We start from the raw sequence: 22,206 nt of genomic DNA, 5'->3' as shown, positions 1-22,206 counted from the left end.
TGAATTGACAATCATTGTCAACTACCTTGAGTAACTGAATTCCAATTCCTTGGTAATTCAATCTGTTCTAATCCAACCAACCGTCAATTCCTTGATCTCTTAATTGTATTAAAAGATTAAGCTAAAATTATGATTTATAAGCCACATAATCCCTAAGAACCCAGAAATAATCCGATTATATGTCACATATCACATTAAATCCAAATAATTGAAGAATTGCGAGAAAAGGGTTTCAAGCTTTAATTCCAACGGTTTAAATTTTCCAAGATTTAAAAGAATTCAATTTAGATTAGTGTTATTTTCCAATATACTCTAATTTGTAGAATGAAGAACAAAACCAATAGTAATAATCCATTAAAATAAACAGAGCTTCTAACCTTAAGGGTTAAGTACTGAAATCGTCCCTAAGGTCTGGGGTGAAAATCAAAATCGTCTCCGACCTTTTTTTGTTATTAAAATCATCCTCAACGTTACAAAACGTTATAAAATCATCCTTTTCTACTTCAATTTTATTTTTTTTACCATATTACCCTTCATTATTAATAAAAATAATTAAAAATAATATTAAAAAAATTAAAACAAACTCCCCCCACCCCTCTCAACCCTCACCCCTCCCCCCTCCGGTAACTCCCTCACCCCTCACCCCCCATCCCTCACCCCCTCACCCACTCTCTCACCCCCTCACCCCACTCCCGTCACCCCACTCCCGTAACCCCACTCCCCCTCACCCCACGTGTGCCCAACACCGGAGCCCGCAACACCGCCGCCAATGCTGCCTCCGTCTGCCACCACGCCCGGGAAAGCCCAACCGCCTCTCCCCATCCCCATCCCAAATCCAACAACTTCGAGGCCAGGCCCAAGACCAAGCCCGAACCCACCCAGAGCCAGAAACCCACCAGGACCCTGTTGTGTGTTGCTCAGCAACGAAGTGAAGCTCCCACCGAACTGCACGGGTGCTCCGGGGTGGTTGTTCCCGGCCACGGTCACAGAAGAAACCGAGGTGACGGCCACACCCGCGGAGGAGGAGGTTGTGGCGGTGGAGGCTAAAGGAACGGTGCGAGAGCACTTGGCGTTTTTACGGCTTCCACCGCCGACGGGGATGTCACGGAGAGTGCTGCCGTGGGTCCAGTAGCGGCGGCAGGACTTGCAGAAGTGGCGAGGCTGGGAGAAGTTGTAGTTGTTGTAGTAGCAGAACTTGGTATTAGTAGAGTCGCAGGGAGGGCATGGCAGGTGCTCTTGCTCGGCCGGCGGTGGGGCTAGGGAAGTGTTTTGAGGCTTGGCTGATCGACGGCTTTCACCGGAGTCGGAGGAGGGCATGGCGTTGTGAAATGGGGTGAAGGTAGAAATAATATATAGTTGAAATTGTATGCGTAAGGGGGTGAGGGGTGAGGGATGAGGGGTGGGGTGTGAGGGAGTTACAGGAGGGGGGAGGGGGAGGTTTATTTTAATTTTTTAATATTATTTTTAATTATTTTTATTAATAATGAAGGGTAATATGGTAAAAAAAATAAAATTGAAGTGGAAAAGGACGATTTTATAACATTTTGTAACGTTGAGGATTTAACAAAAAAAGGTCGGGGATGATTTTGATTTTCACCCCAGACCTTAAGGACGATTTCAGTACTAAACCCTAACCTTAATAATGGAGGTTTAGTGGCTCATAGTGCTCCTAAAAGTGTAAAATGTGTAAACTGAAAGTGCCGAAAAAAAGAGAAGCCCCTAGGACAAATTTTTTCTCCTTTTATATCAAATCCTAATTGATTAAAAAATAAAACTAATTAACCTTAATAATATCTTTTCTATTTCTATTTGATAAAAAAATCAAACAATAACTTCCGTTGCTGATTGAGTGAGGATGTGGGAACCACAGCCAAAGTCTGCTGTCGGCACTAAACGTCGGTGATGTGGTGTTTAGCGCCACCTATTCAGAACACCTTGCACGCGAATCCAAGGGCTCGGTGCTAAATGCCGGGTTATGGCGTTTTGCGCCACCTTGGCCAAATGGACTAAGAGCTTTGGGGTTTCAGCGCTAAACACTAGTGATGTGGAATTTAGCGCCACCTTGGCAGAAGTGAATAGTGAGCTTCTTCTTCAAGAAATTTTCCACGATTTTTCACCCTAATGCTTCCTGTAAACAACATAACGACTTAAAGTAGCATCTAATAGGGAGTAAATCATCTAAATATCTTAAAAAATCAACAAATCACTAAATAAATCACTAGGAAAAGATATGAATAATGCTCACGCATCAATCTGCAGTAGCTGGCATATGTCGTACTTGCTCCCTAAGCAATGTCAGCTTGATGGAAAATGACTCCTTCCTCTATGCCCCCTGCTTCTGAGTATGAGGAGGCATAGCACTGACTATGCGTCGGGTGCTGGTACTATGTCTGGAAGTGACGCAATTACCCACCCACTAGCTCTCCGTGCATACATAACCCAAGGTGGTACGCAATATCCTATAGGGTGATGATGCACTCACCCCAAGGCAGGTGAAAAGTGTAGGTTTCTGGATGCCAACACTCCATGAATGCAGTAATCAGGGGATTTTCAAGCACAAAGTTCCTGAGCTGTACCGTTCGCCAAACCCAGCCTCCAACAAGTAAGGAAGAATGATGTCTGGTAGTGTGAGAGTGTGGCTCACTCACCTAAGAAGTGGTAAGCGAGGTCTCTATTATAATATAAAACATTTTGATAACAAATCTATTTCAAAAGTAAAATTTATATTTCAAAATAAAAGGATAAAAATTATAATAAACAATTATTTCACATTTTATAAGTTAGTTAGATTCAGAATAATTAACTTCAAAAATCAAATATTTAAAAAATTTATCCAACAATATTGCAACACATATTCAATAAAGAAGTAAGAAAATATAATAAGAATTTACTAAATAAATTAAATTAACTAATAAGTTAAACTAATTAGTTAATTAACATTTATTAAGAATGCATCCACTACCTAACACATACTAATAACATGCCAACTATCCTATTTTATGTTGCTAAAACAACATCAATTATAATCGTATATAATCGTATATAATAGATACTAAATCTATAAAAGTACCCAAACTATAACCATATGCTTATTTAACTAAATCCGAAAAATAACAACACTAACCTGGAAGTCGATCGCTCCAGCGAAATGCAACGTCGCGTTCAGGCGGTTGATGTCATCATCTCTCGCATGCCATAATGTCCGAGTACCTCAATAATATCAACAAAACTGTCCAGAGGAAGGAGAAAGGAAGTAAAAAAATGGTGTGAAAGTGACAACAGTCACGCTGTAAATGACTTCCTTATATAGGTGCGGACCTTGCTTATCTCATTTACAGTGTAACTGAAATGAGCTTGTGCATATCTTGTTTACACTGTAAACGAGATAAGTCTGTTTCCCAACACGTGTGAAAAGGTGATACGTGTAACGCGAAATATGGCTTATCTCATTTACAGTGTAAAGGAGATATGCACAAGCTTATTTCGTTTACACTCTAAACGAGATTAGTAAAGGAACGCAAATTGGTAAATAGGCTAAAAATTACTTATATTCATAAATAAAATATTTAAATTATTTATTTAAAAAATCTTGAAAAGAATAATATTTTGGTATAAGTTTTAAAAATTGTGGCATATTTGTTAAAAAACTAAGAGAGATAGAATGAGAGAAAAGACAGGAGAAGGGAGGAAGAACTTAATTTTAAAGGAAAAAAAATTTCAATTGCAATGAGAAAATATATTATATTTTGATTATCAAATTAGTAATTTATGAACTAATCATATAAAAAATAAAAATTGGTGGCGGAAGAAGAGAGATAGAAGAGAGAAGAGGAGGAAAGGGAAATCTCCTTAATTTTAAGGAGAAAGATTTCAATTTAATTGCAATAAGAGAGTACAATGTTATGTGCCACATTTTTATTGTAAAATTAGTAATAAATATTATATATATAAATAAATTTTAAATTGATATCTAAAAGACATGATAATAATATTGATTCTTCATCAGTTAAATAATAATATGTTACACAATATTTGACATATCTTTATCTAAATAATGAAAAAATATTTAACTCATAATTTATATCTTTCAATAATTAATTTGAAACATTATATTTTGAAGTTGAAATTGACATACCTTAGTTGATGCCTACTGACTTCCATACGGTTTTGTACGTCAGAGCGAGTCTCAACATCCAAGAAGCGAATAAAGAACTTAATTCTTTAAGAGGGATTATTCGAAAGACTCGAGTACCAAAATGAGTTAGAGAAGAATGAAAAAAATAAAGGAATGGATTCTATTTGTTTCTGGGTTGAAAGAGGCCATAAGTTTTGATACTCACGTCTTTTTTGTTCTTTAAATTCTACGTTTTCTTCAGCTTGTTTCTCAAAATTTTCACCCATATTCTTCACTCAACTTGAAAGTTGAGGAACAAGTCTTGATGTTCAAGGAAAGACAATAACTGCTTTTCGATTTTGACATTCTTTGCACCATCTTTCTTCAACTTCGGCTTGCCCGTCTTACTTCTGTAGTCAAAACAATTGGCAGTCAAAATGCCTTCTTGTCAAGGAAATCAACTTTTAATACTAACAGTTTCATTTCAAGTTTATGTTTGATTCTATTTTTATGTTCACTTTTGATAAACTAACCTTTTTTGTAATATTTATTTAATCAATTCAAAATTTTCATTTGTTTTCTGCTACTTGCAAAGTTTGTTTCGATATTTATATGTCATAAATTTTGGATTGAAATCTTTTGAAAAGAATTATATCTATTCTCTAATTGAAATCTTGATACAAATTTGATCAATACCTTGTATCAAAATAGGACCAAAATCCAAGCATAACAAATGTACATAATAATTTACCTCTCATGCTTGTATAAAAGGTCGTTTTTGTTTTACAATTTAAATCATAAGTATATTACTATTAGAAACTATTCTGGTCCAGCCCTACAAGGGTCATGGGTCCACTTACGGAATACCGACCAACTGCTTATTCGACCCACATCCAGAGGTGACTTGCTTGCTACATTATATCTCGCTGAGGAGACCTGGACAGCTAGCCAAAGCTTCCAGGAGGGCGGGCCCAAGAGAAAGGGCCTACCCGAACACATGATATAAATGGAGAGGGACCTACCCCTCCCTAGAGGTACGTCATCTTTTACCCTAATTAGCCGCCTCATTATACGGATACTGACTTTAGCATTGGAGTGTCCTTGTAGGTGGCCCAACCCGCCGACCCACCGATGACTCAAGCAACCTTTCTTCTCGAGGAGCTCGCGTTCAGGTCCAGATCCCCCCTCATACAACTAGTTGCTATAGATCCGACACCATCCGAACTGCCATTCACCCAAGCAACCGAACATTGGTGGTATTTGTGGGAACTTGATATGCCTGTGGAGCTTTCCCCCGTCTAGAGGAAGTATGAGAAGAGGGAGGAGCTTGCCTGCGAAGTAAGGTGAGCTCGGGGACCTCTCAGGAGCGTCCCAGACCCCTCGCACCAAGGTGACTCCCACTCCTGACCTTATGGAGAACGCCCGTTTGGGGGTACGAGTAGTGACAGCTCAAGGATTATGCAAGAGCTTAGGCACAGAGTGCAGAACTTAGAAAGGGAGCTCGTTGCACGGGACCGTTATCGTCCTGAACACAGCCATAACTCTCGTCCGAGTCTCTCACGAACCTGATCTCCAACCAAGAGGTCGGAAGAGTGTAGAAAGAGCCCAAAAAGGACGATGAGCACGACAGTCAGTTTGTCACTCACACCCACGGCAGCTCGGGAGACCGGGGTGAGCGAAGAAGAGACAAAGGAAAGAAGTGGCAAGACCCCGTCATCATGGGAGCAACCCTTTCCACCCATCCATCCTCAAGATTTGGCTACCGAAAAACTTCGACAAACCAACAGACATGAGGTACGATGGGACAAAAGACCCCCAGGAGCATTTAACGGCCTTCGAGGCCAGAATGAACTTGGAGGGCATGGGTGACGCCGTAAGATGTCGTGCCTTCCCCGTGACTCTAGTAGGCCCAGCGATCAGGTGGTTCAATGAGCTTCTGCAGGAGTCCATTACGGCCTTCGCGGATATTGTGCAAAGGTTCTTGGCGCAGTTCACCACCCAAATTGCCAAGGCCAAGCATCCGATCAACTTGCTCGGAATAACCCAGTGTGCCGGCAAACCAACGAGGAAGTTCGTTGACCGTTTCAATGATGAATGTTTAGAGATCAATGGTCTGACAAACTCGATGGCGAGTCTATGCTTGACAAACAGTTTGTTAAATGAGAAGTTCAGGAAGCACCTCACCACCAAGCTTGTCTGGATTATGCAAGAGTTCCAGAATGTGGCGAGAGAGTTTATTAATGACGGAGAAGTCAGTCAAGTGGTGGTTGCCAATAAGCGGTAACCACCCAATCTGCTAGCACATCAGACCAGGCACGCGGAAAGACCAAGGGAGGCACCAAAGGAGGGAACGTCCGAGAAACCATTCAAACCATTTTCTTGGGTGGGTAAGTTCACTAACTATACCCCTCTAATGGCACCTATTGTGGAAGTCTATTAACAAATTGCAGACAAAGGCATATTGTCCAAGCTTCGACAGCTTAAGGATATAATGGGTGGAAACAAAAGCTTATACTGCGACTACCACAAAGGTTTCGGTCACAAAACCCAAGACTGTTTTTATTTTAAGGATGCTTTGGAGCAGGCCATTCGAGAAGGATAGCTAACAGAGTTCTCGCAGTTCATATGAGAACCGAGAAGGAGAAAACGAGAACAATCTGAGGAGGATTGGAACTGAGTTGTGAAGCCAAGGCAAGGGCCTCCCGAGAATGCAGACAATGCTCCAATAGTACTAATCAATGTTCTGGTTGGAAGAGATGTACCACCCAAGTCAAAATCAGCAGCAAAAAAGGATGCAAAAGTTTTAGCCCTGTCGTTGGGAAGTCTGAATGCTCAGTTCGGGGAGCTCCCCAAGATATTTTCAGCCCAGAAGATCGCTGGTGTCATAACATTCCTGAGGAATTACCAATGGTGATCACAGCGAGAATCAGGACGGGCCTAGTCAAGCAAATCCTAGTGGACACGAGAGCTAACTCGAACATCATATTTCTGAATGTGTTCAACACCTTGGGGCTCAGGGAGAGTGACCTCAAAAGTCATCAACACGGGATCGTAGGTTTGGGAGATAATTACATAAGACCTGATGGGTTGGTCACGCTCCCGATCAGTGTTGGATCCGGGGAAAGCAGGAAGTCGGCGATGGCGAGTTCGTGGTCTTGAGGAGACTCCATGGCATACAACGTCATCTTAGAAAGGAGAACTATCAATGAGTTATCAACTCTTATTTGCATGAAACTCTTGACAATGATGTTTGTGACGGACAGCGAAGCTGTAGGATCTATCCGAGGAAACCTGGAAACAGCGGTCGCTTGTGACAATGCCAGTCTATCCTTGAGAAAAAAGTCAAAGAAAGCTACCGCGGTGTTCTTGGCAGACTTGGAGGTACAAGAAGATTGACCAGAAGCTGAGGCCGGAGCCTCAGGGAGACTTGGAGAAGTTTCGGGTAGGACACACGGAGGACAAGTTTACGTTTGTAAACCGAAACCTCCCCTATGAGCTAAAGGGATCTCTCATCGAGGCCATTAGAGCAAACAGAGATCTATTCGCTTAGACCCCGGCCGACATGCCAGGAGTAAACCCCGACTTTATGTCACATCGTCTGGCTGTGAAACCGGATGCCAGTCCAGTTGCACAACATAGAAGGAAGATATCACTAGAAAGGGCTAACGAGGTGGCCAGGCAGACAGCTAGCTTGTTAAAAGCCAAATTCATAAGAGAGCTAGACGACTCAATGTGGCGCTTGAACGTGGTCCTTGTTAAGAAGGCCAATGGGAAGTGGAGGATGTGCGTCGACTATTCATACCTCAATAAGGTATGTCCAAAAGATTCATTCCCTCTTTCCAACATTGATGCCCTAGTAGACGTGGCAGCGGGGTACCGATTTCTGAGCTTCATGGATGCATGCTTGGGGTACAACCAGATCCTGATGCACCGTCCTATCGAGGAAAAAACAACGTTCATAACGCCAACAGGGACCTATTGCTACAAGGTCATGCCATTTGGGCTAAAATAATGCGGGAGTCACCTATCAAAGATTAATGAGCAAACCTTTCAAGGAGCATATCGGCAAGTTGGTGGAAATATACGTCAACAATATACTAGTCAAGGCGGCCGAACCGAGTAGCTTGGTCACTGATTTGGAAGTTATCTTCGGGTCACTTCGAAAGCACAATATGAGGCTAAACCCTCTGAAGTGTGCATTCGCCATGGAAGTAGGGAAGTTCTTTGGGTTTACGATCACACAAAGAGGAGTTGAGGCCAACCCAGATAAGTGTGAAGCCGTTCTCCAAATGTCAAGTTTAGGATGTGTCAAGGACGTCCAAAGACTGGCAGGGAGGCTCACGACTTTATCTCATTTTCTCGGTGTGTCGGAAGTAAAAGGCCTACCCTTCTTCAATCTAATAAAGAAATGGATAGCTTTCGAGTGGACTCTAGCTTGTGAGGAAGCCTTTAATCACTTTAAGAGGATCTTGTCAAAACCACTGGTGCTCGGTAAGCCAAAAGAGGAGGAGACATTGTACCTCTATCAGGCGGTAACCGAGGAGGCCATGGCGGTCGCTTTGGTTCGGGAGAAAGATAAACCCCAGCAGCCGGTATACTTTATAAGCAAAGTGCTCTAAGGAGCAGAGCTGAGGTACACCAAGTTGGAAAAAGTAGCTTACGCTTTGCTAGTCTCCTCCCGGAAGTTAAAACAATATTTTCAAGGGCACCTGATCACATTGAGAACTAACCAAGACATCCGGCAAATTATGTAGAAACTCGACCTGGCGGGGTGTATGATAACATGGGCAATAGAATTTTCCCAATATGATATCCAGTACGAACCTCAACACGCGATCAAGGCGCAAGCAATGGTTGATTTCTTGGTAAAGGTAACCGTGATTCTCCCAAAAATGTGAGCACATGGTGGAAGCTCCACATTGACGGAACGTCCAACCAAGCGTTTGGAGCATCCGGGATCATTTTAGAAAGCTCGGAAGGAATGACCTACGAGCAATCTATTAAGTTTTAAGTTTCTGGTCTCAAACAATCAGGAGGAGTATGAGGCCCTGTTAGGCGGGTTAACCTTGGCCAAAGAGGTTGGAGAAACAAAGCTCGAAATCAATCGCAACTCCCAGGTCATGACTTCTCAAGTGAACGGAACCTACCAAGCTCGGGACCCTTTATTACAAAAGTATTGGAGAAATTAAAACAGCTGTGTGAGGATTTTGAGGAGGTAGTGGTTCAGCATGTTCCCAGGGAGAGAAACGCCAGGGCCGACCTCTTGTCAAAGTTGGCAAGCACCAAACCCGGAGCGGAAGACCGATCTCTCATTCAGGACTTGGTGAAGGAACCATCGGTGACCCTCTGCTTGGCCCAAGTTCCAGACCCTCCCTCTTAGATCAACCGGATCCAGCGCTTCCTCGAGGAAGCAACTCTCCCTAGGGATGAAAAGGAGGCCAAAGTGATAAGAAGAGAGGCTACTAAGTACGCGGTATTACAAGGGTAGCTATACAAATGAGGAATTAATCAACCCCTATTGAAGTGCTTACGTCCTGACCAAACGAACTACATTCTAAGAGAGGTCCATGAAGGGTGTTGCGGCCACCACATTGGAGGGAAGGCGTTAGCCAAGAAGCTCGTCGGAGTAGGGTATTATTGGCTCTCTATGATGACGGATGCCCGAGAGTTCATAAGAAAGTGTAGAAAATGTCAAGAGAATGCAAATTTTTACAAGGCCCCAGCAGAAGAGCTAAGTTCCCTGCTCGCTTCCCGGCCTTTTTTCCAGTGGGGATTCGACCTCTTAGGGCCATTGGTGCACGAATTGTGAATCACACTTTTCACAACGCGTACCACTAACCAGCAAGTGCACTGGGTCGTCCAAGTAATACCTTACGTGAGTAAGGGTCGAATCCCACGGAGATTGTTGGTTTGAAGCAATCTATGGTTATCTTGTAAATCTTAGTCAGGAAGTCAATTATGTTTATCAGTTGAATTGCGAATAACCACAAGAGCATAAATTAAAGGTTACTTGTTGTGCAGTAATGGAGAATATGTTGGAGTTTTGGAGGTGCTTTGTCTTCTGAATCTCTGCTTTCCTCTGTCTTCTAGTTCACGCACGCACGTCCTCCTATGGCAAGCTGTGTGTTGGTGGATCACCGTTGTCAATGGCTACCTTCCATCCTTCCAGTGAAAACTACGCTCACGCGCTCTGTCACAGCACGGCTAATCACCGGTTGGTTCTCGATCCGGTTGGAATAGGATTTACTATCCTTTTGCGTCTGTCACTAACGCCCAGCCTTCAGGAGTTTGAAGCTCGTCACAGTCATTCAATCCTTGAATTCTACTCGGAATACCACAGACAAGGTTTAGACTTTCCGGATTCTCATGAATGCCGCCATCAGTTCTAGCTTATACCACGGAGATTCTGATTAAAGAATCTAAGAGATGCTCATTCAATCGGATATAGAACGGAGGTGGTTGTCAGGCACACGTTCGTAGTTTGAGGAAGGTGATGAATGTCACGGATCATCACCTTCATCACAGTTAAGCGCGAATGAACATCTTAGATAGGAACAAGCGTGTTTGAATGGAAAACAGAAATACTTGCATTAATTCATCGAGACACAGCAGAGCTCCTCACCCCCAACAATGGGGTTTAGAGACTCATGCCGTCAGAGAATACAAAGTTTTGATCTAAAATATCATGAGATACAGAATAAGTCTCTAAAAGTTGTTTAAATACTAAACTAGTAGCCTAGGTTTACAAAAATTGGATAAACTATGATGGATGATGCAGAAATTCACTTCTGGGGCCCACTTCTGTGTGCTGGGGCCCACTTGGTGTGTGCTGGGGCTGAGACTTAAGCAATTCACGTGCAGAGGCCATTTGTGGAGTTGAACGCCAGTTTTTGTGCCAGTTTGGGCGTTCAACTCCAGTTTTTGATCCTTTTCTGGCGCTGGACGCCAGACTTGGGCAGAGGACTGGCGTTGAACGCCAGTTTACGTCGTCTATTATTGTGCAAAGTATGGACTATTATATATTGCTGGAAATCCCTGGATGTCTACTTTCCAACGCAATTGGAAGCACGCCATTTCGAGTTCTGTAGCTCCAGAAAATCCACTTTGAGTGTAGGGAGGTCAGAATCCAACAGCATCAGCAGTCTTTTTTCAGCCTGAATCAGATTTTTGCTCAGCTCCTTCAATTTCAGCCAGAAAAATACCTGAAATTACAAAAAAACACACAACTCATAGTAAAGTCCAGAAATATGAATTTTTCCTAAAAACTAATAAAAATAGACTAAAAACTAACTAAAACATACTCAATACTATATGAAATTATCCCCAAAAAGCGTATAAAATATCCGCTCATCACAACACCAAACTTAAACTGTTGCTTGTCCTCAAGCAACTAGACAAATAAAATAGAAGACTAATAGGTTGAGAAGCAATAATATCTCAGAGTTTTTTGATTGAAGCTCAGATCCTAATTAGATGAGCGGGACTAGTAGCTTTTTGCTTCTGAACAGTTTTGGCATCTCACTTTATCCATTGAAGCTCAGAGTGATTGGCATCTATAGGAACTTAGAATTCAGATAGTGTTATTGAGTATCCTATTTCAGTATGATGATTCTTGAACACAGCTATTTTATGAGTCTCGGTCGTGGCTCTAAGCACTTTGTTTTCCAGTGTTACCACCGGATACATCAATGCCACAGACACATAACTGGGTGAACCTTTTCAGATTGTGACTCAACTTTGCTAAAGTCCCCAATTAGAGGTGTCCAGAGTTCTTAAGCACACTCTTCTTTTTGGAGTTGGACCTTGACTCTAACCGCTCAGTCTCAAGTTTTCACTTGACACCTTCACGCCACAAGCACATGGTTAGGGACAGCTTGGTTTAGCCGCTTAGACTAGGATTTTAGTCCTTTAGGCCCTCCTATCCACTGATGCTCAAAGCCTTGGGATCCTTTTCATTTGCCCTTGCCTTTTGGTTTTAAGGGTTGTTGGCTTTTTCTGCTTGCTTTTTTCTTTCTATATTATATATATTTTTTTTTCTGCAAGCTTTGTTCTTTGCTGCTTTTTCTTGCTTCAAGAATCATTTTTATGATTTTTCAGATTATCAATAACATGTCTCATGTTCATCATTCTTTCAAGAGCCAACATATTTAACAGTCTTAAACAACAAATTCAAAAGACATATGCACTGTTCAAGCATTCATTCAGAAGATAGAAAGCATTGCCACCACATTTAACCAATTAGAATTTCTTTTATTGAACTCAAAATTTTATTGCTTCTTATTCAAGAGATCTACTATTTTATTCATGTTTAATGATGATGAGAAAAATAAACTATAGCTTAATTGGAGATAAAATCAAATAGATACTAATTACTATTATATGACTTCTAAGGTAAACTTTTATAAGGACACTGTCACAGAGTTAAGGCAGAAATTGGAAATTAACAACCTTTATTCTGGGGGCACGGGGGTTCCTCTGATCCTTGGGATGCTTGGTCCTACAAGAGAAGACTTTTGGCGCTTCAGTTCCCTTAAGTCACGCCCCTGCTCCTCTTGTTCTTTAAACATATAGGTCAGCATTTGACTGTGTTCCTTCTGTTGTTTTATTATTTGCTCCATAGCTTCCTGTATCTTGGTGACAGACGTCTCAAGATATTCCCAATATTCCGCTTGAGGAATCTCTGGGAGGAATTCCTGTGCTCTCTTCTTGATAGGATCCTCTTGTGCTTATTGTCTCTCCATTGATGCTTTGGTGATTGACTTTTCAATTAGGATATATTCAGTTATTCCCATCCTTACTCCAGCGTCCTTGCAGAGCAGAGAAATCACGCTTGGATAAGCCAACCTGGCCTCTTTTGAATTTTTGTTAGCAATCTTATAGAGCTCAGTTGAAATCAGCTGATGAACCTCCACTTCCTTTCCCATCATGATGCAATGGATCATCACTGCTCTTTTAACTGTGACTTCAGAGCGGTTGCTAGTGGGCAATAGAGAACGCCCAATGAAGTCCAGCCATCCTCTGGCAACTGGTTTGAGATCCTCTCTCTTGAGTTGATTTGGGACGCCCTTTGTGTTGGTGGTCCACCTGGCTCCAGGGATACATATGTCTTCTAGAATTTTATCCAGGCCAATGTCTGCTCTCATCATCCTCCTGTTGAAGGAGTCTGGATCATCCTTTAGCTGAGGTAGCTTTAAGATCTCTCTGATCTTGTCAGGGGTGGTGTGAACAATCTTTCCTCTGACCGTGGTCCGAAATTCCTAGTAGGCAGTTCCAGATAGTTTTTGCTTGTCAGTCTGCCACATATTAGCATAGAACTCCTGGACCATGTTCCTTCCTACTTTCATTTCAGGATTAGCTAGGACTTCCCAGTTCCTGATTCGAATTTGTTCCTGGATCTCCGGATATTCATCTTCTTTCAGATCGAATCTAACTTCCGGGATCACTGATCTCAGACCCATTACTTTAAGATAATGGTCTGAATGTTCTTTAGATAAGAACTTCCCTTGATTCCAAAGTGGTTTTGGAACGCTCTCTTTCTTGCCTCTTGGAGTGGATTGTTTTCCTTTGGGAGCCATGATCTTAGTGATCTCGGATAAACACACCAAACTTAAAGGTTTGCTTGTCCTCAAGCAAAATAAAAGAAAGGAGAGGGATAGAAGGAGATCGAGGTGCAGTTGTTGATGGAAGAGGGGGGGCCGAACCCAATTTTAAAGGGGTGGGGGGGGTGGGTTTTCGAAAAATTGGAAGAGATAAGAGAAAAAGATTGAGTTGAAAAAGATAAGATAGAAGATAGAGTTTAATTTTGAAAAGATATGATAGATTTTTGAAAAAGATAACTCTGAATTTTGAAAAAGATTATATGGATATTTGAAAAAGATATGGATTAGTTGAAAAGATTTTTGAGTAAAAAAGATAGATTTGTTTTCAGAAAAGATTTTGAAAAGAGTTGGATTGAATTTGGAAAGATGGATTTTTAGAAATTAAGGATTTTAGAAATCAGGCTTCTTGACATGTTCATGTAAAAATCATGCATTGAAGCATAAAATTTGAAATTAAAATGGAAATACATGTGGGATAAATGGATTTGGCTCCTCCCTGTCTTCCTGGCGTTTGAACGCCCAAACACTGCTTGTTTTGGGCGTTCAACGCCCAAATGCTGATCTCCTGGGTGTTCAGCGCCCAGTTGCTGCCATTACTGGCGTTCAACGCCTATTGGGTGCCTGTTTCTGGCGTTGAACGCCCAGATTGCTGCCCTTACTGGCGTTCAGCTCCCAGTGGATGCCCATTTTGGGCGCTAAACGCCCAAAATGCCCCTTTACTGGCGTTTTCTTGCCATTGAGCTCCCTATCTCTGTTTTGTGTGCAGATTCCTTCTGTAACCCTGTAAACTTATACAAATGATTCTGTACCTTAGTGTCAGTGAACTTTATATAAACAAATAAAAATAAAAATAAAAATAGGGCAAAAATGCTTAGAGGATTGATGCCCCATGGCTGGGTTGCCTCCCAGCAAGCGCTTCTTTATTGTCTTTAGCTAGACCTTGCTGAGCTTTTAATCTAGCTTCAGCCTTGAGCATTCTTGCTCAATGTTGCCTTCAAGATAATGCTTGATTCTCTGTCCATTGACAATGAACTTCTTATCAGAATCAATATCTTGAAGCTCCACATAACCATATGGTGACAAACTTGTAATCACGTATGGTCCCCTCCACCGGGATTTCAGTTTCCCGGGGAATAGCCTGAGTCTAGAGTTAAACAACAGGACCTTCTGTCCTGGTTCAAAGATTCTAGATGACAGCTTTCTGTCATGCCATTTTTTTTTATTTTTCTTTATAAAGCTTGGCATTTTCAAAAGCTGTGAATCTGAATTCCTCTAGCTCATTTAGCTGAAGCAATCGTTTTTCTCCTGCTAATTTGGCATCAAAGTTTAGGAATCTGGTTGCCTAGTAGGCCTTATGTTCCAGTTCCACGGGCAAGTGGCATGCCTTACCATACACAAGTTGGTATGGAGAGGTCCCTATAGGGGTCTTGAATGCTGTTCTGTAAGCCCACAGAGCATCATCCAAGCTCCTTGCCCAATCCTTTCTACGGGTATTTACTGTCCGTTCCAAGATTCTCTTTAATTCTCTGTTAGAGACTTCAGCTTGCCCATTGGTTTGTGGATGATATGGAGTGGCCACTTTGTGGCGAATTCCATACCGAACCATGGCAGAGTAAAGCTGTTTATTGCAGAAGTGAGTGCCCCCATCACTGATTAACACTCTAGGGACACCAAACCTGCTAAAGATATGTTTCTGGAGGAACTTCAGCACTGTTTTAGTATCATTGGTGGGTGTGGCAATAGCCTCAATCCATTTTGATACATAGTCAACTGCCACCAGAATATAAGTGTTTGAATATGATGGTGGAAAAGGTCCCATGAAGTCAATTCCCCATACGTCAAACAACTCAATTTCCAAGATTCCTTGTTGAGGCATGGCGTAACCATGAGGCAGATTACCAGCTCTTTGGCAACTGTCACAATTACGTACAAACTCTCGGGAATCTTTATAGAGTGTGGGCCAATAGAAGCCACATTGGAGGACCTTGGTGGCTGTTCGCTCACCTCCGAAATGGCCTCCATATTGAGATCCGTGGCAATGCCATAGGATTCTCTGTGCTTCCTCTCTGGGGACACAACTACGGATAATTCCGTCTGCACATCTCTTAAAGAGATAGGGTTCATCCCACAAGTAGTACTTTGCATCAGTAACTAATTTCTTCTTTTGTATTCTATTGTACTCCTTGGGTATGAACCTTGCAGCTTTATAGTTTGCAATATCGGCAAACCATGGTGCTTCCTGAATGGCAAATAGATGCTCATCAGGGAACGTCTCAGAGATCTCAAGAAAGGGGAGGGACGTCCCTTCCACTGGCTCTATCCGGGACAGATGATCAGCTACTTGGTTCTCTGTCCCTTTTCTGTCTCTTATTTCTATATCAAACTCTTGCAGAAGCAATACCCATCTGATGAGCCTGGGTTTTGAATCCTGCTTTGTGAGTAGATACTTAAGAGCAGCATGGTCAGTGTACACAATCACCTTTGATCCTACTAAGTAGGATCTGAACTTGTCAATGGCGTAAACCACTGCAAGTAATTCCTTTTCTGTGGTTGTGTAATTTTTTTGGGCATCATTTAAAACGCGACTAGCATAATAAATGACATGCAGAAGCTTGTCATGCCTCTGTCCCAATACTGCACCAATGGCATGATCACTGGCATCACACATTAGCTCAAATGGTAATGTCCAGTCTGGTGCAGAAATAACTGGTGCTGTGACCAACTTAGCTTTCAGTGTTTCAAACGCCTGCAGGCATGCTGTGTCAAACACAAATGGCGTGTCAGCAGCTAGCAGATTGCTTAGAGGTTTTGCGATTTTTGAAAAATCCTTTATAAACCTCCTATAGAATCCTGCATGTCCTAGAAAGCTTCTGATTGCCTTAACATTGGCAGGTGGTGGTAATTTTTCAATTACCTCTATTTTTGCTTGATCCACCTCTATTCCCTTGTTTGAGATTTTATGCCCAAGAACAATTCCTTCAGTCACCATGAAGTGACACTTTTCCCAGTTTAAAACTAGGTTGGTCTCTTGGCATCTTTTCAGAACAAGTTTCAAGTGATCAAGACAGGAGCTGAATGAGTCTCCATATACTGAGAAGTCATCCATGAAGACTTCCAGAAATTTTTCCACCATGTCAGAGAAAATAGAGAGCATGCATCTCTGGAAGGTTGCAGGCGCATTACATAGCCCAAATGGCATCCTTCTATAAGCAAACACTCCAGATGGACATGTGAATGCTGTTTTCTCTTGATCCTGGGGATCCACTGCAATCTGGTTGTAGCCTGAGTAGCCATCCAGAAAGCAGTAATAATCATGACCTGCTAGTCTTTCTAGCATCTGGTCTATGAATGGTAAAGGAAAATGATCCTTTCTGGTGGCTGTATTGAGCCTTCTGTAGTCAATACACATGCGCCACCCTGTAACTGTTCTTGTAGGAACCAGTTCATTTTTTTCATTATGAATCACTGTCATGCCTCCCTTTTTTGGGACGACTTGAACAGGGCTCACCCAGGGGCTATCAGAAATAGGATAAATAATCCCAGCCTCTAGTAACTTGGTGACCTCTTTCTGCACCACTTCCTTCATGGCTGGATTTAGCCGCCTCTGTGGTTGAACCACTGGTTTGGCATTGTCCTCCAATAGGATTTTGTGCATGTATCTAGCTGGGCTTATGCCCTTAAGGTCACCTATGGACCACCCAAGAGCTGTCTTGTGTGTCCTTAGCACTTGAATAAGTGCTTCCTCTTCCTGTGAATTTAAAGCAGAGCTTATGATCACTGGAAAAGTGTCATCTTCTCCCAGAAATGCATATTTCAAGGATGGTGGTAGTGGCTTGAGCTCGGGTTCAGGAGGTTTTTCCTCTTTCAGAAGAAAGTTCAGAGGCTCTTTCATGTCCTCTGAATCCTCCAAATCAGGCTGAACATCTTTAAAGATGTCTTCCAACTCTGATTCGAGACTCTCAGCCATGTTGATCTCTTCTACCAAAGTGTCAATGAGATCAACTTTCATGCAGTCTGTTGATGTGTCTGGATGCTGCATGGCTTTGACAGCGTTCAACTTAAACTCATCATCATTGACTCTCAGGGTTATTTCCCCCTGTTGGACGTCAATGAGGGATCGTCCAGTTGCTAGGAAGGGTCTTCCTAGAATGAGAGTGGCACTCTTGTGCTCCTCCATTTCCAGCACAACAAAGTCAGTGGGAAAGGCGAATGGCCCAACTCTGACAATCATGTCCTCAATCACGCCTGATGGGTATTTAGTGGAACCATCAGCAAGTTGGAGACATATCCGGGTTGGTTTAACTTCTTCAGTTAAGCCAAGCTTCCTGATAGTGGATGCAGGTATCAGGTTGATGCTTGCCCCAAGATCGCATAAAGCTGTCTTGGTGCAATCACCTTCTAATATGCATGGTATCAGAAAACTCCCAGGGTCTTTAAGCTTTTCAGGAAAGCTTTTCAGAATGACTGCACTGCATTCTTCAGTGAGGAGAACTCTTTCTGTTTCTCTCCACTCCTTTTTATGACTCAAGATCTCTTTCATGAACTTGGCATAAGAAGGTATTTGCTCAAGTGCCTCTGCAAATGGAATCTTTATTTCAAGAGTCCTTAGATAATCTGCAAAGCGAGCAAATTGCTTATCCTGCTCCTCTTTCCGGAGTTTTTGAGGATAAGGTATCTTGGCTTTATATTCCTCAACCTTAGTGGTTAAAGAAGCCTTTTTAGAGGGGTTGTTATCAGCACTTGTGTATGTCTGATCCCTCACTGGCAATTGAGTGCCAGAGTCAGAAGCTAGAGTGACGTTAGATGGCAGCTCACTGTCTGTTCCTGGTGCCTGAACGCCAGAAATGTGTCCATTTTGGGCGTTCAACGCTGGATTCTGCCCCATTTGGGCGTTCAACGCCAGATTCTTGCCCATTTCTGGCGTTGAACGCCAATCCTGCCTTGTTTCTGGTGCTGAACGCCAGTTTTGGGCATGGTCTGGGCGTTCAGCGCCAGCCTTCCACCCATTTTCTGGCGTTTTAGTGCCAGAATTATTTTTCCCTGGGCTCTTACTGTCCTCAGGTGAATCTTTGGTGGGTCGCTCATTTCTTGAATTTTTGATGCCTTGAGGTGGGTATTTAATGTTTTCCCACTTCTTAATTGAACTGCTTGGCATTCGTCTGCTATTTGCCTTGATAGCTGCTGCTTTGTTTGCTTAAACTGTTCGTCCATATGTATATTAGCTATCCTTGTCTCCTGTAGCCTGTCTTTGAATTCAGCTAGCTGCTTTGTTAGAAAATCCAATTGCTGATTGAATTCAGCAGCTTGTTTTACAGTATTGAATTCAGCAGTTACTATTTTAACCTCTTCATTCATGGAAGGGTTGCTGCTTAGATACAGATGCTGATTCCTGGCAACTGTATCAATGAGCTCTTGAGCCTCTTCAATTGTCTTTCTCATATGGATAGATCCACCAGCTGAGTAATCTAGAGACATCTGAGCTCCTTTTGCAAGCCCATAGTAGAAGATGTTTAAGTGAACCCACTCTGAAAACATTTCAGAGGGGCATTTTCGTAGCATCTCTCTGTATCTCTCCCAGGCATCATAAAGAGATTCATTATCTCCTTGTTTAAAGCCTTGGATGTCCAGCCTTAGCTGTGTCATCCTTTTTGGAGGAAAATACAGATTCAGGAATTTTTCTGTCAGCTGTTTCCATGTTCTTATGCTGGCCTTAGGTTGGTTATTTAACCACCTCTTAGCTTGATCTTTTACAGCAAATGGAAACAGTAATAGTCTGTAGACATCCTGATCTATTTTCTTATCATGTACTGTGTCAGCAATTTGTAGAAATTGTGCCAGAAACTCTATAGGTTCTTCCTGTGGAAGACCGGAATACTGGCAACTTTGCTGCACCATGATAATAAGCTGAGGATTCAACTCAAAGCTACTAACTCCAATGGAGGGTACGCATATGCTACTCCCATATGAAGCAGTAGAGGGGTTAGAATATGACCCCAGAGTCCTCCTGGACTGTTCATTTCCACTTATGTCCATGATGGACAAAGGGATATAACTTGGATTGATTTACCTTTTTAATTATTTTATTTTATGGAAAGAGGACAACTTAACCAAAAATAAACATAACAAAAATTATGATTTTCGAAAAAGTGAAGAGAGAAAAAGTGGTTAGAAGGTTTTGAAAAAGATATGATTTGGAAAAGATTTTAAATTTTTTTTTTTAAAAAAAAAAAGAGAAAAGATAATTTTGAATTTAGTGAGGAAAGAGAAAAACAATAAGATAGCACAAGATTTAAAATTTTTAGATCTAATGCTCCTTGTTTTTGAAAATTTTGGAGGGAAAGCACCAAGGAACACCAAACTTAAAATTTTTTTGAAAACCACTAAAATTTTCGAAAACCAAAGGGAAATCAACAAGAAAACACCAAACTTAAAGTTTGGCACAGGATTTAATAGAAAAATTATTTTTGCAAAAGATTTTTTTTTAAAAAAAAAATATGATAGCCAATTACCATGAACATAAACACCACGTTCTAACTAACTGAGCTATAAATTTAAAGTGTTTTAACAAGGGATAAATAATAAAAGACTCTAAACCAAAAAAAAAAGAGAATTTTTTCCTAATCTAAGCAACAAAATAAACCGTCAGTTGTTCAAACACGAACAATCCCCGGCAACGGCGCCAAAAACTTGGTGCACGAATTGTGAATCACACTTTTCACAACGCGTACCACTAACCAGCAAGTGCACTGGGTCGTCCAAGTAATACCTTACGTGAGTAAGGGTCGAATCCCACGGAGATTGTTGTTTTGAAGCAATCTATAGTTATCTTGTAAATCTTAGTCAGGAAGTCAATTATGTTTATCAGTTGAATTGCGAATAACCACAAGAGCATAAATTAAAGGTTACTTGTTGTGCAGTAATGGAGAATATGTTGGAGTTTTGGAGGTGCTTTGTCTTCTGAATCTCTGCTTTCCTCTGTCTTCTAGTTCACGCACGCACGTCCTCCTATGGCAAGCTGTGTGTTGGTGGATCACCGTTGTCAATGGCTACCTTCCATCCTTCCAGTGAAAACTACGCTCACGCGCTCTGTCACAGCACGGCTAATCATCGGTTGGTTCTCGATCCGGTTGGAATAGGATTTACTATCCTTTTGCGTCTGTCACTAACGCCCAGCCTTCAGGAGTTTGAAGCTCGTCACAGTCATTCAATCCTTGAATCCTACTCGGAATACCACAGACAAGGTTTAGACTTTTCGGATTCTCATGAATGCCGCCATCAGTTCTAGCTTATACCACGGAGATTCTGATTAAAGAATCTAAGAGATGCTCATTCAATCGGATATAGAACGGAGGTGGTTGTCAGGCACACGTTCGTAGTTTGAGGAAGGTGATGAATGTCACGGATCATCACCTTCATCACAGTTAAGCGCGAATGAACATCTTAGATAGGAACAAGCGTGTTTGAATGGAAAACAGAAATACTTGCATTAATTCATCGAGACACAGCAGAGCTCCTCACCCCCAACAATGGGGTTTAGAGACTCATGCCGTCAGAGAATACAAAGTTTTGATCTAAAATGTCATGAGATACAGAATAAGTCTCTAAAAGTTGTTTAAATACTAAACTAGTAGCCTAGGTTTACAAAAATTGGATAAATTATGATGGATGATGCAGAAATTCACTTCTGGGGCCCACTTCTGTGTGCTGGGGCCCACTTGGTGTGTGCTGGGGCTGAGACTTAAGCAATTCACGTGCAGAGGCCTTTTGTGGAGTTGAACGCCAGTTTTTGTGCCAGTTTAGGCGTTCAACTCCAGTTTTTGATCCTTTTCTGGCGCTGGACGCCAGACTTGGGCAGAGGACTGGCGTTGAACGCCAGTTTACGTCGTCTATTATTGTGCAAAGTATGAACTATTATATATTTCTGGAAAGCCCTGGATGTCTACTTTCCAACGCAATTGGAAGCACGCCATTTCGAGTTCTGTAGCTCTAGAAAATACACTTTGAGTGCAGGGAGGTCAGAATCCAACAGCATCAGCAGTCCTTTTTCAGCCTGAATCAGATTTTTGCTCAGCTCCTTCAATTTCAGCCAGAAAATACCTGAAATTACAGAAAAACACACAACTCATAGTAAAGTCCAGAAATATGAATTTTTCCTAAAAACTAATAAAAATAGACTAAAAACTAACTAAAACATACTCAAAACTATATGAAATTATCCCCAAAAAGCGTATAAAATATCCGCTCATCAGCCATTCCCGGTAGCCTCAGGGTAGGTCAAGTACCTCGTCATGGCCATTGATTATTACATGAAGTGGGTGGAGGCGGAGCCATTATCCAGCATATCCTCCTCAAATTGTCAAAAGTTCCTCTCAGACAATGGGAAATTCTTAGCTAGATTGGGGAACAAGCAGAAGGTTTCCTCGGTGGAACACCCCCAGAATAATGAGCAAGTAGAGGCGGCGAATAAAGTTATCCTCAGTGTGTTAAAAAAGC

General features: G+C 41.8%; 1 protein-coding gene across 1 annotated transcript; it reads right to left on the bottom strand.

Annotated features, from left to right (window-relative positions):
* Positions 1-681: 681 nt before the first annotated feature.
* Positions 682-1,318, bottom strand: LOC112786370 (dof zinc finger protein DOF3.4-like). Its single transcript, XM_025829758.3, has one exon. The coding sequence runs from the start codon at positions 1,315-1,317 to the stop codon at positions 682-684; it is 636 nt and encodes a 211-aa protein (XP_025685543.1). The 5' UTR covers position 1,318.
* Between the last annotated feature and the right edge of the window lie 20,888 nt (positions 1,319-22,206).

Source organism: Arachis hypogaea, chromosome 20 (assembly GCF_003086295.3).
Source record: "Arachis hypogaea cultivar Tifrunner chromosome 20, arahy.Tifrunner.gnm2.J5K5, whole genome shotgun sequence".
Lineage (NCBI taxonomy): Eukaryota > Viridiplantae > Streptophyta > Magnoliopsida > Fabales > Fabaceae > Arachis > Arachis hypogaea.
Note: the sequence above shows the minus strand (reverse complement) of the source record. Positions and strands in the feature narration are given on the sequence as shown.

What these genes read in the sequence shown, in the direction of transcription:
- LOC112786370 (XM_025829758.3), bottom strand. Translation starts at nt 1,317, where the DNA reads ATGCCCTCCTCCGACTCCGGTGAAAGCCGTCGATCAGCCAAGCCTCAA.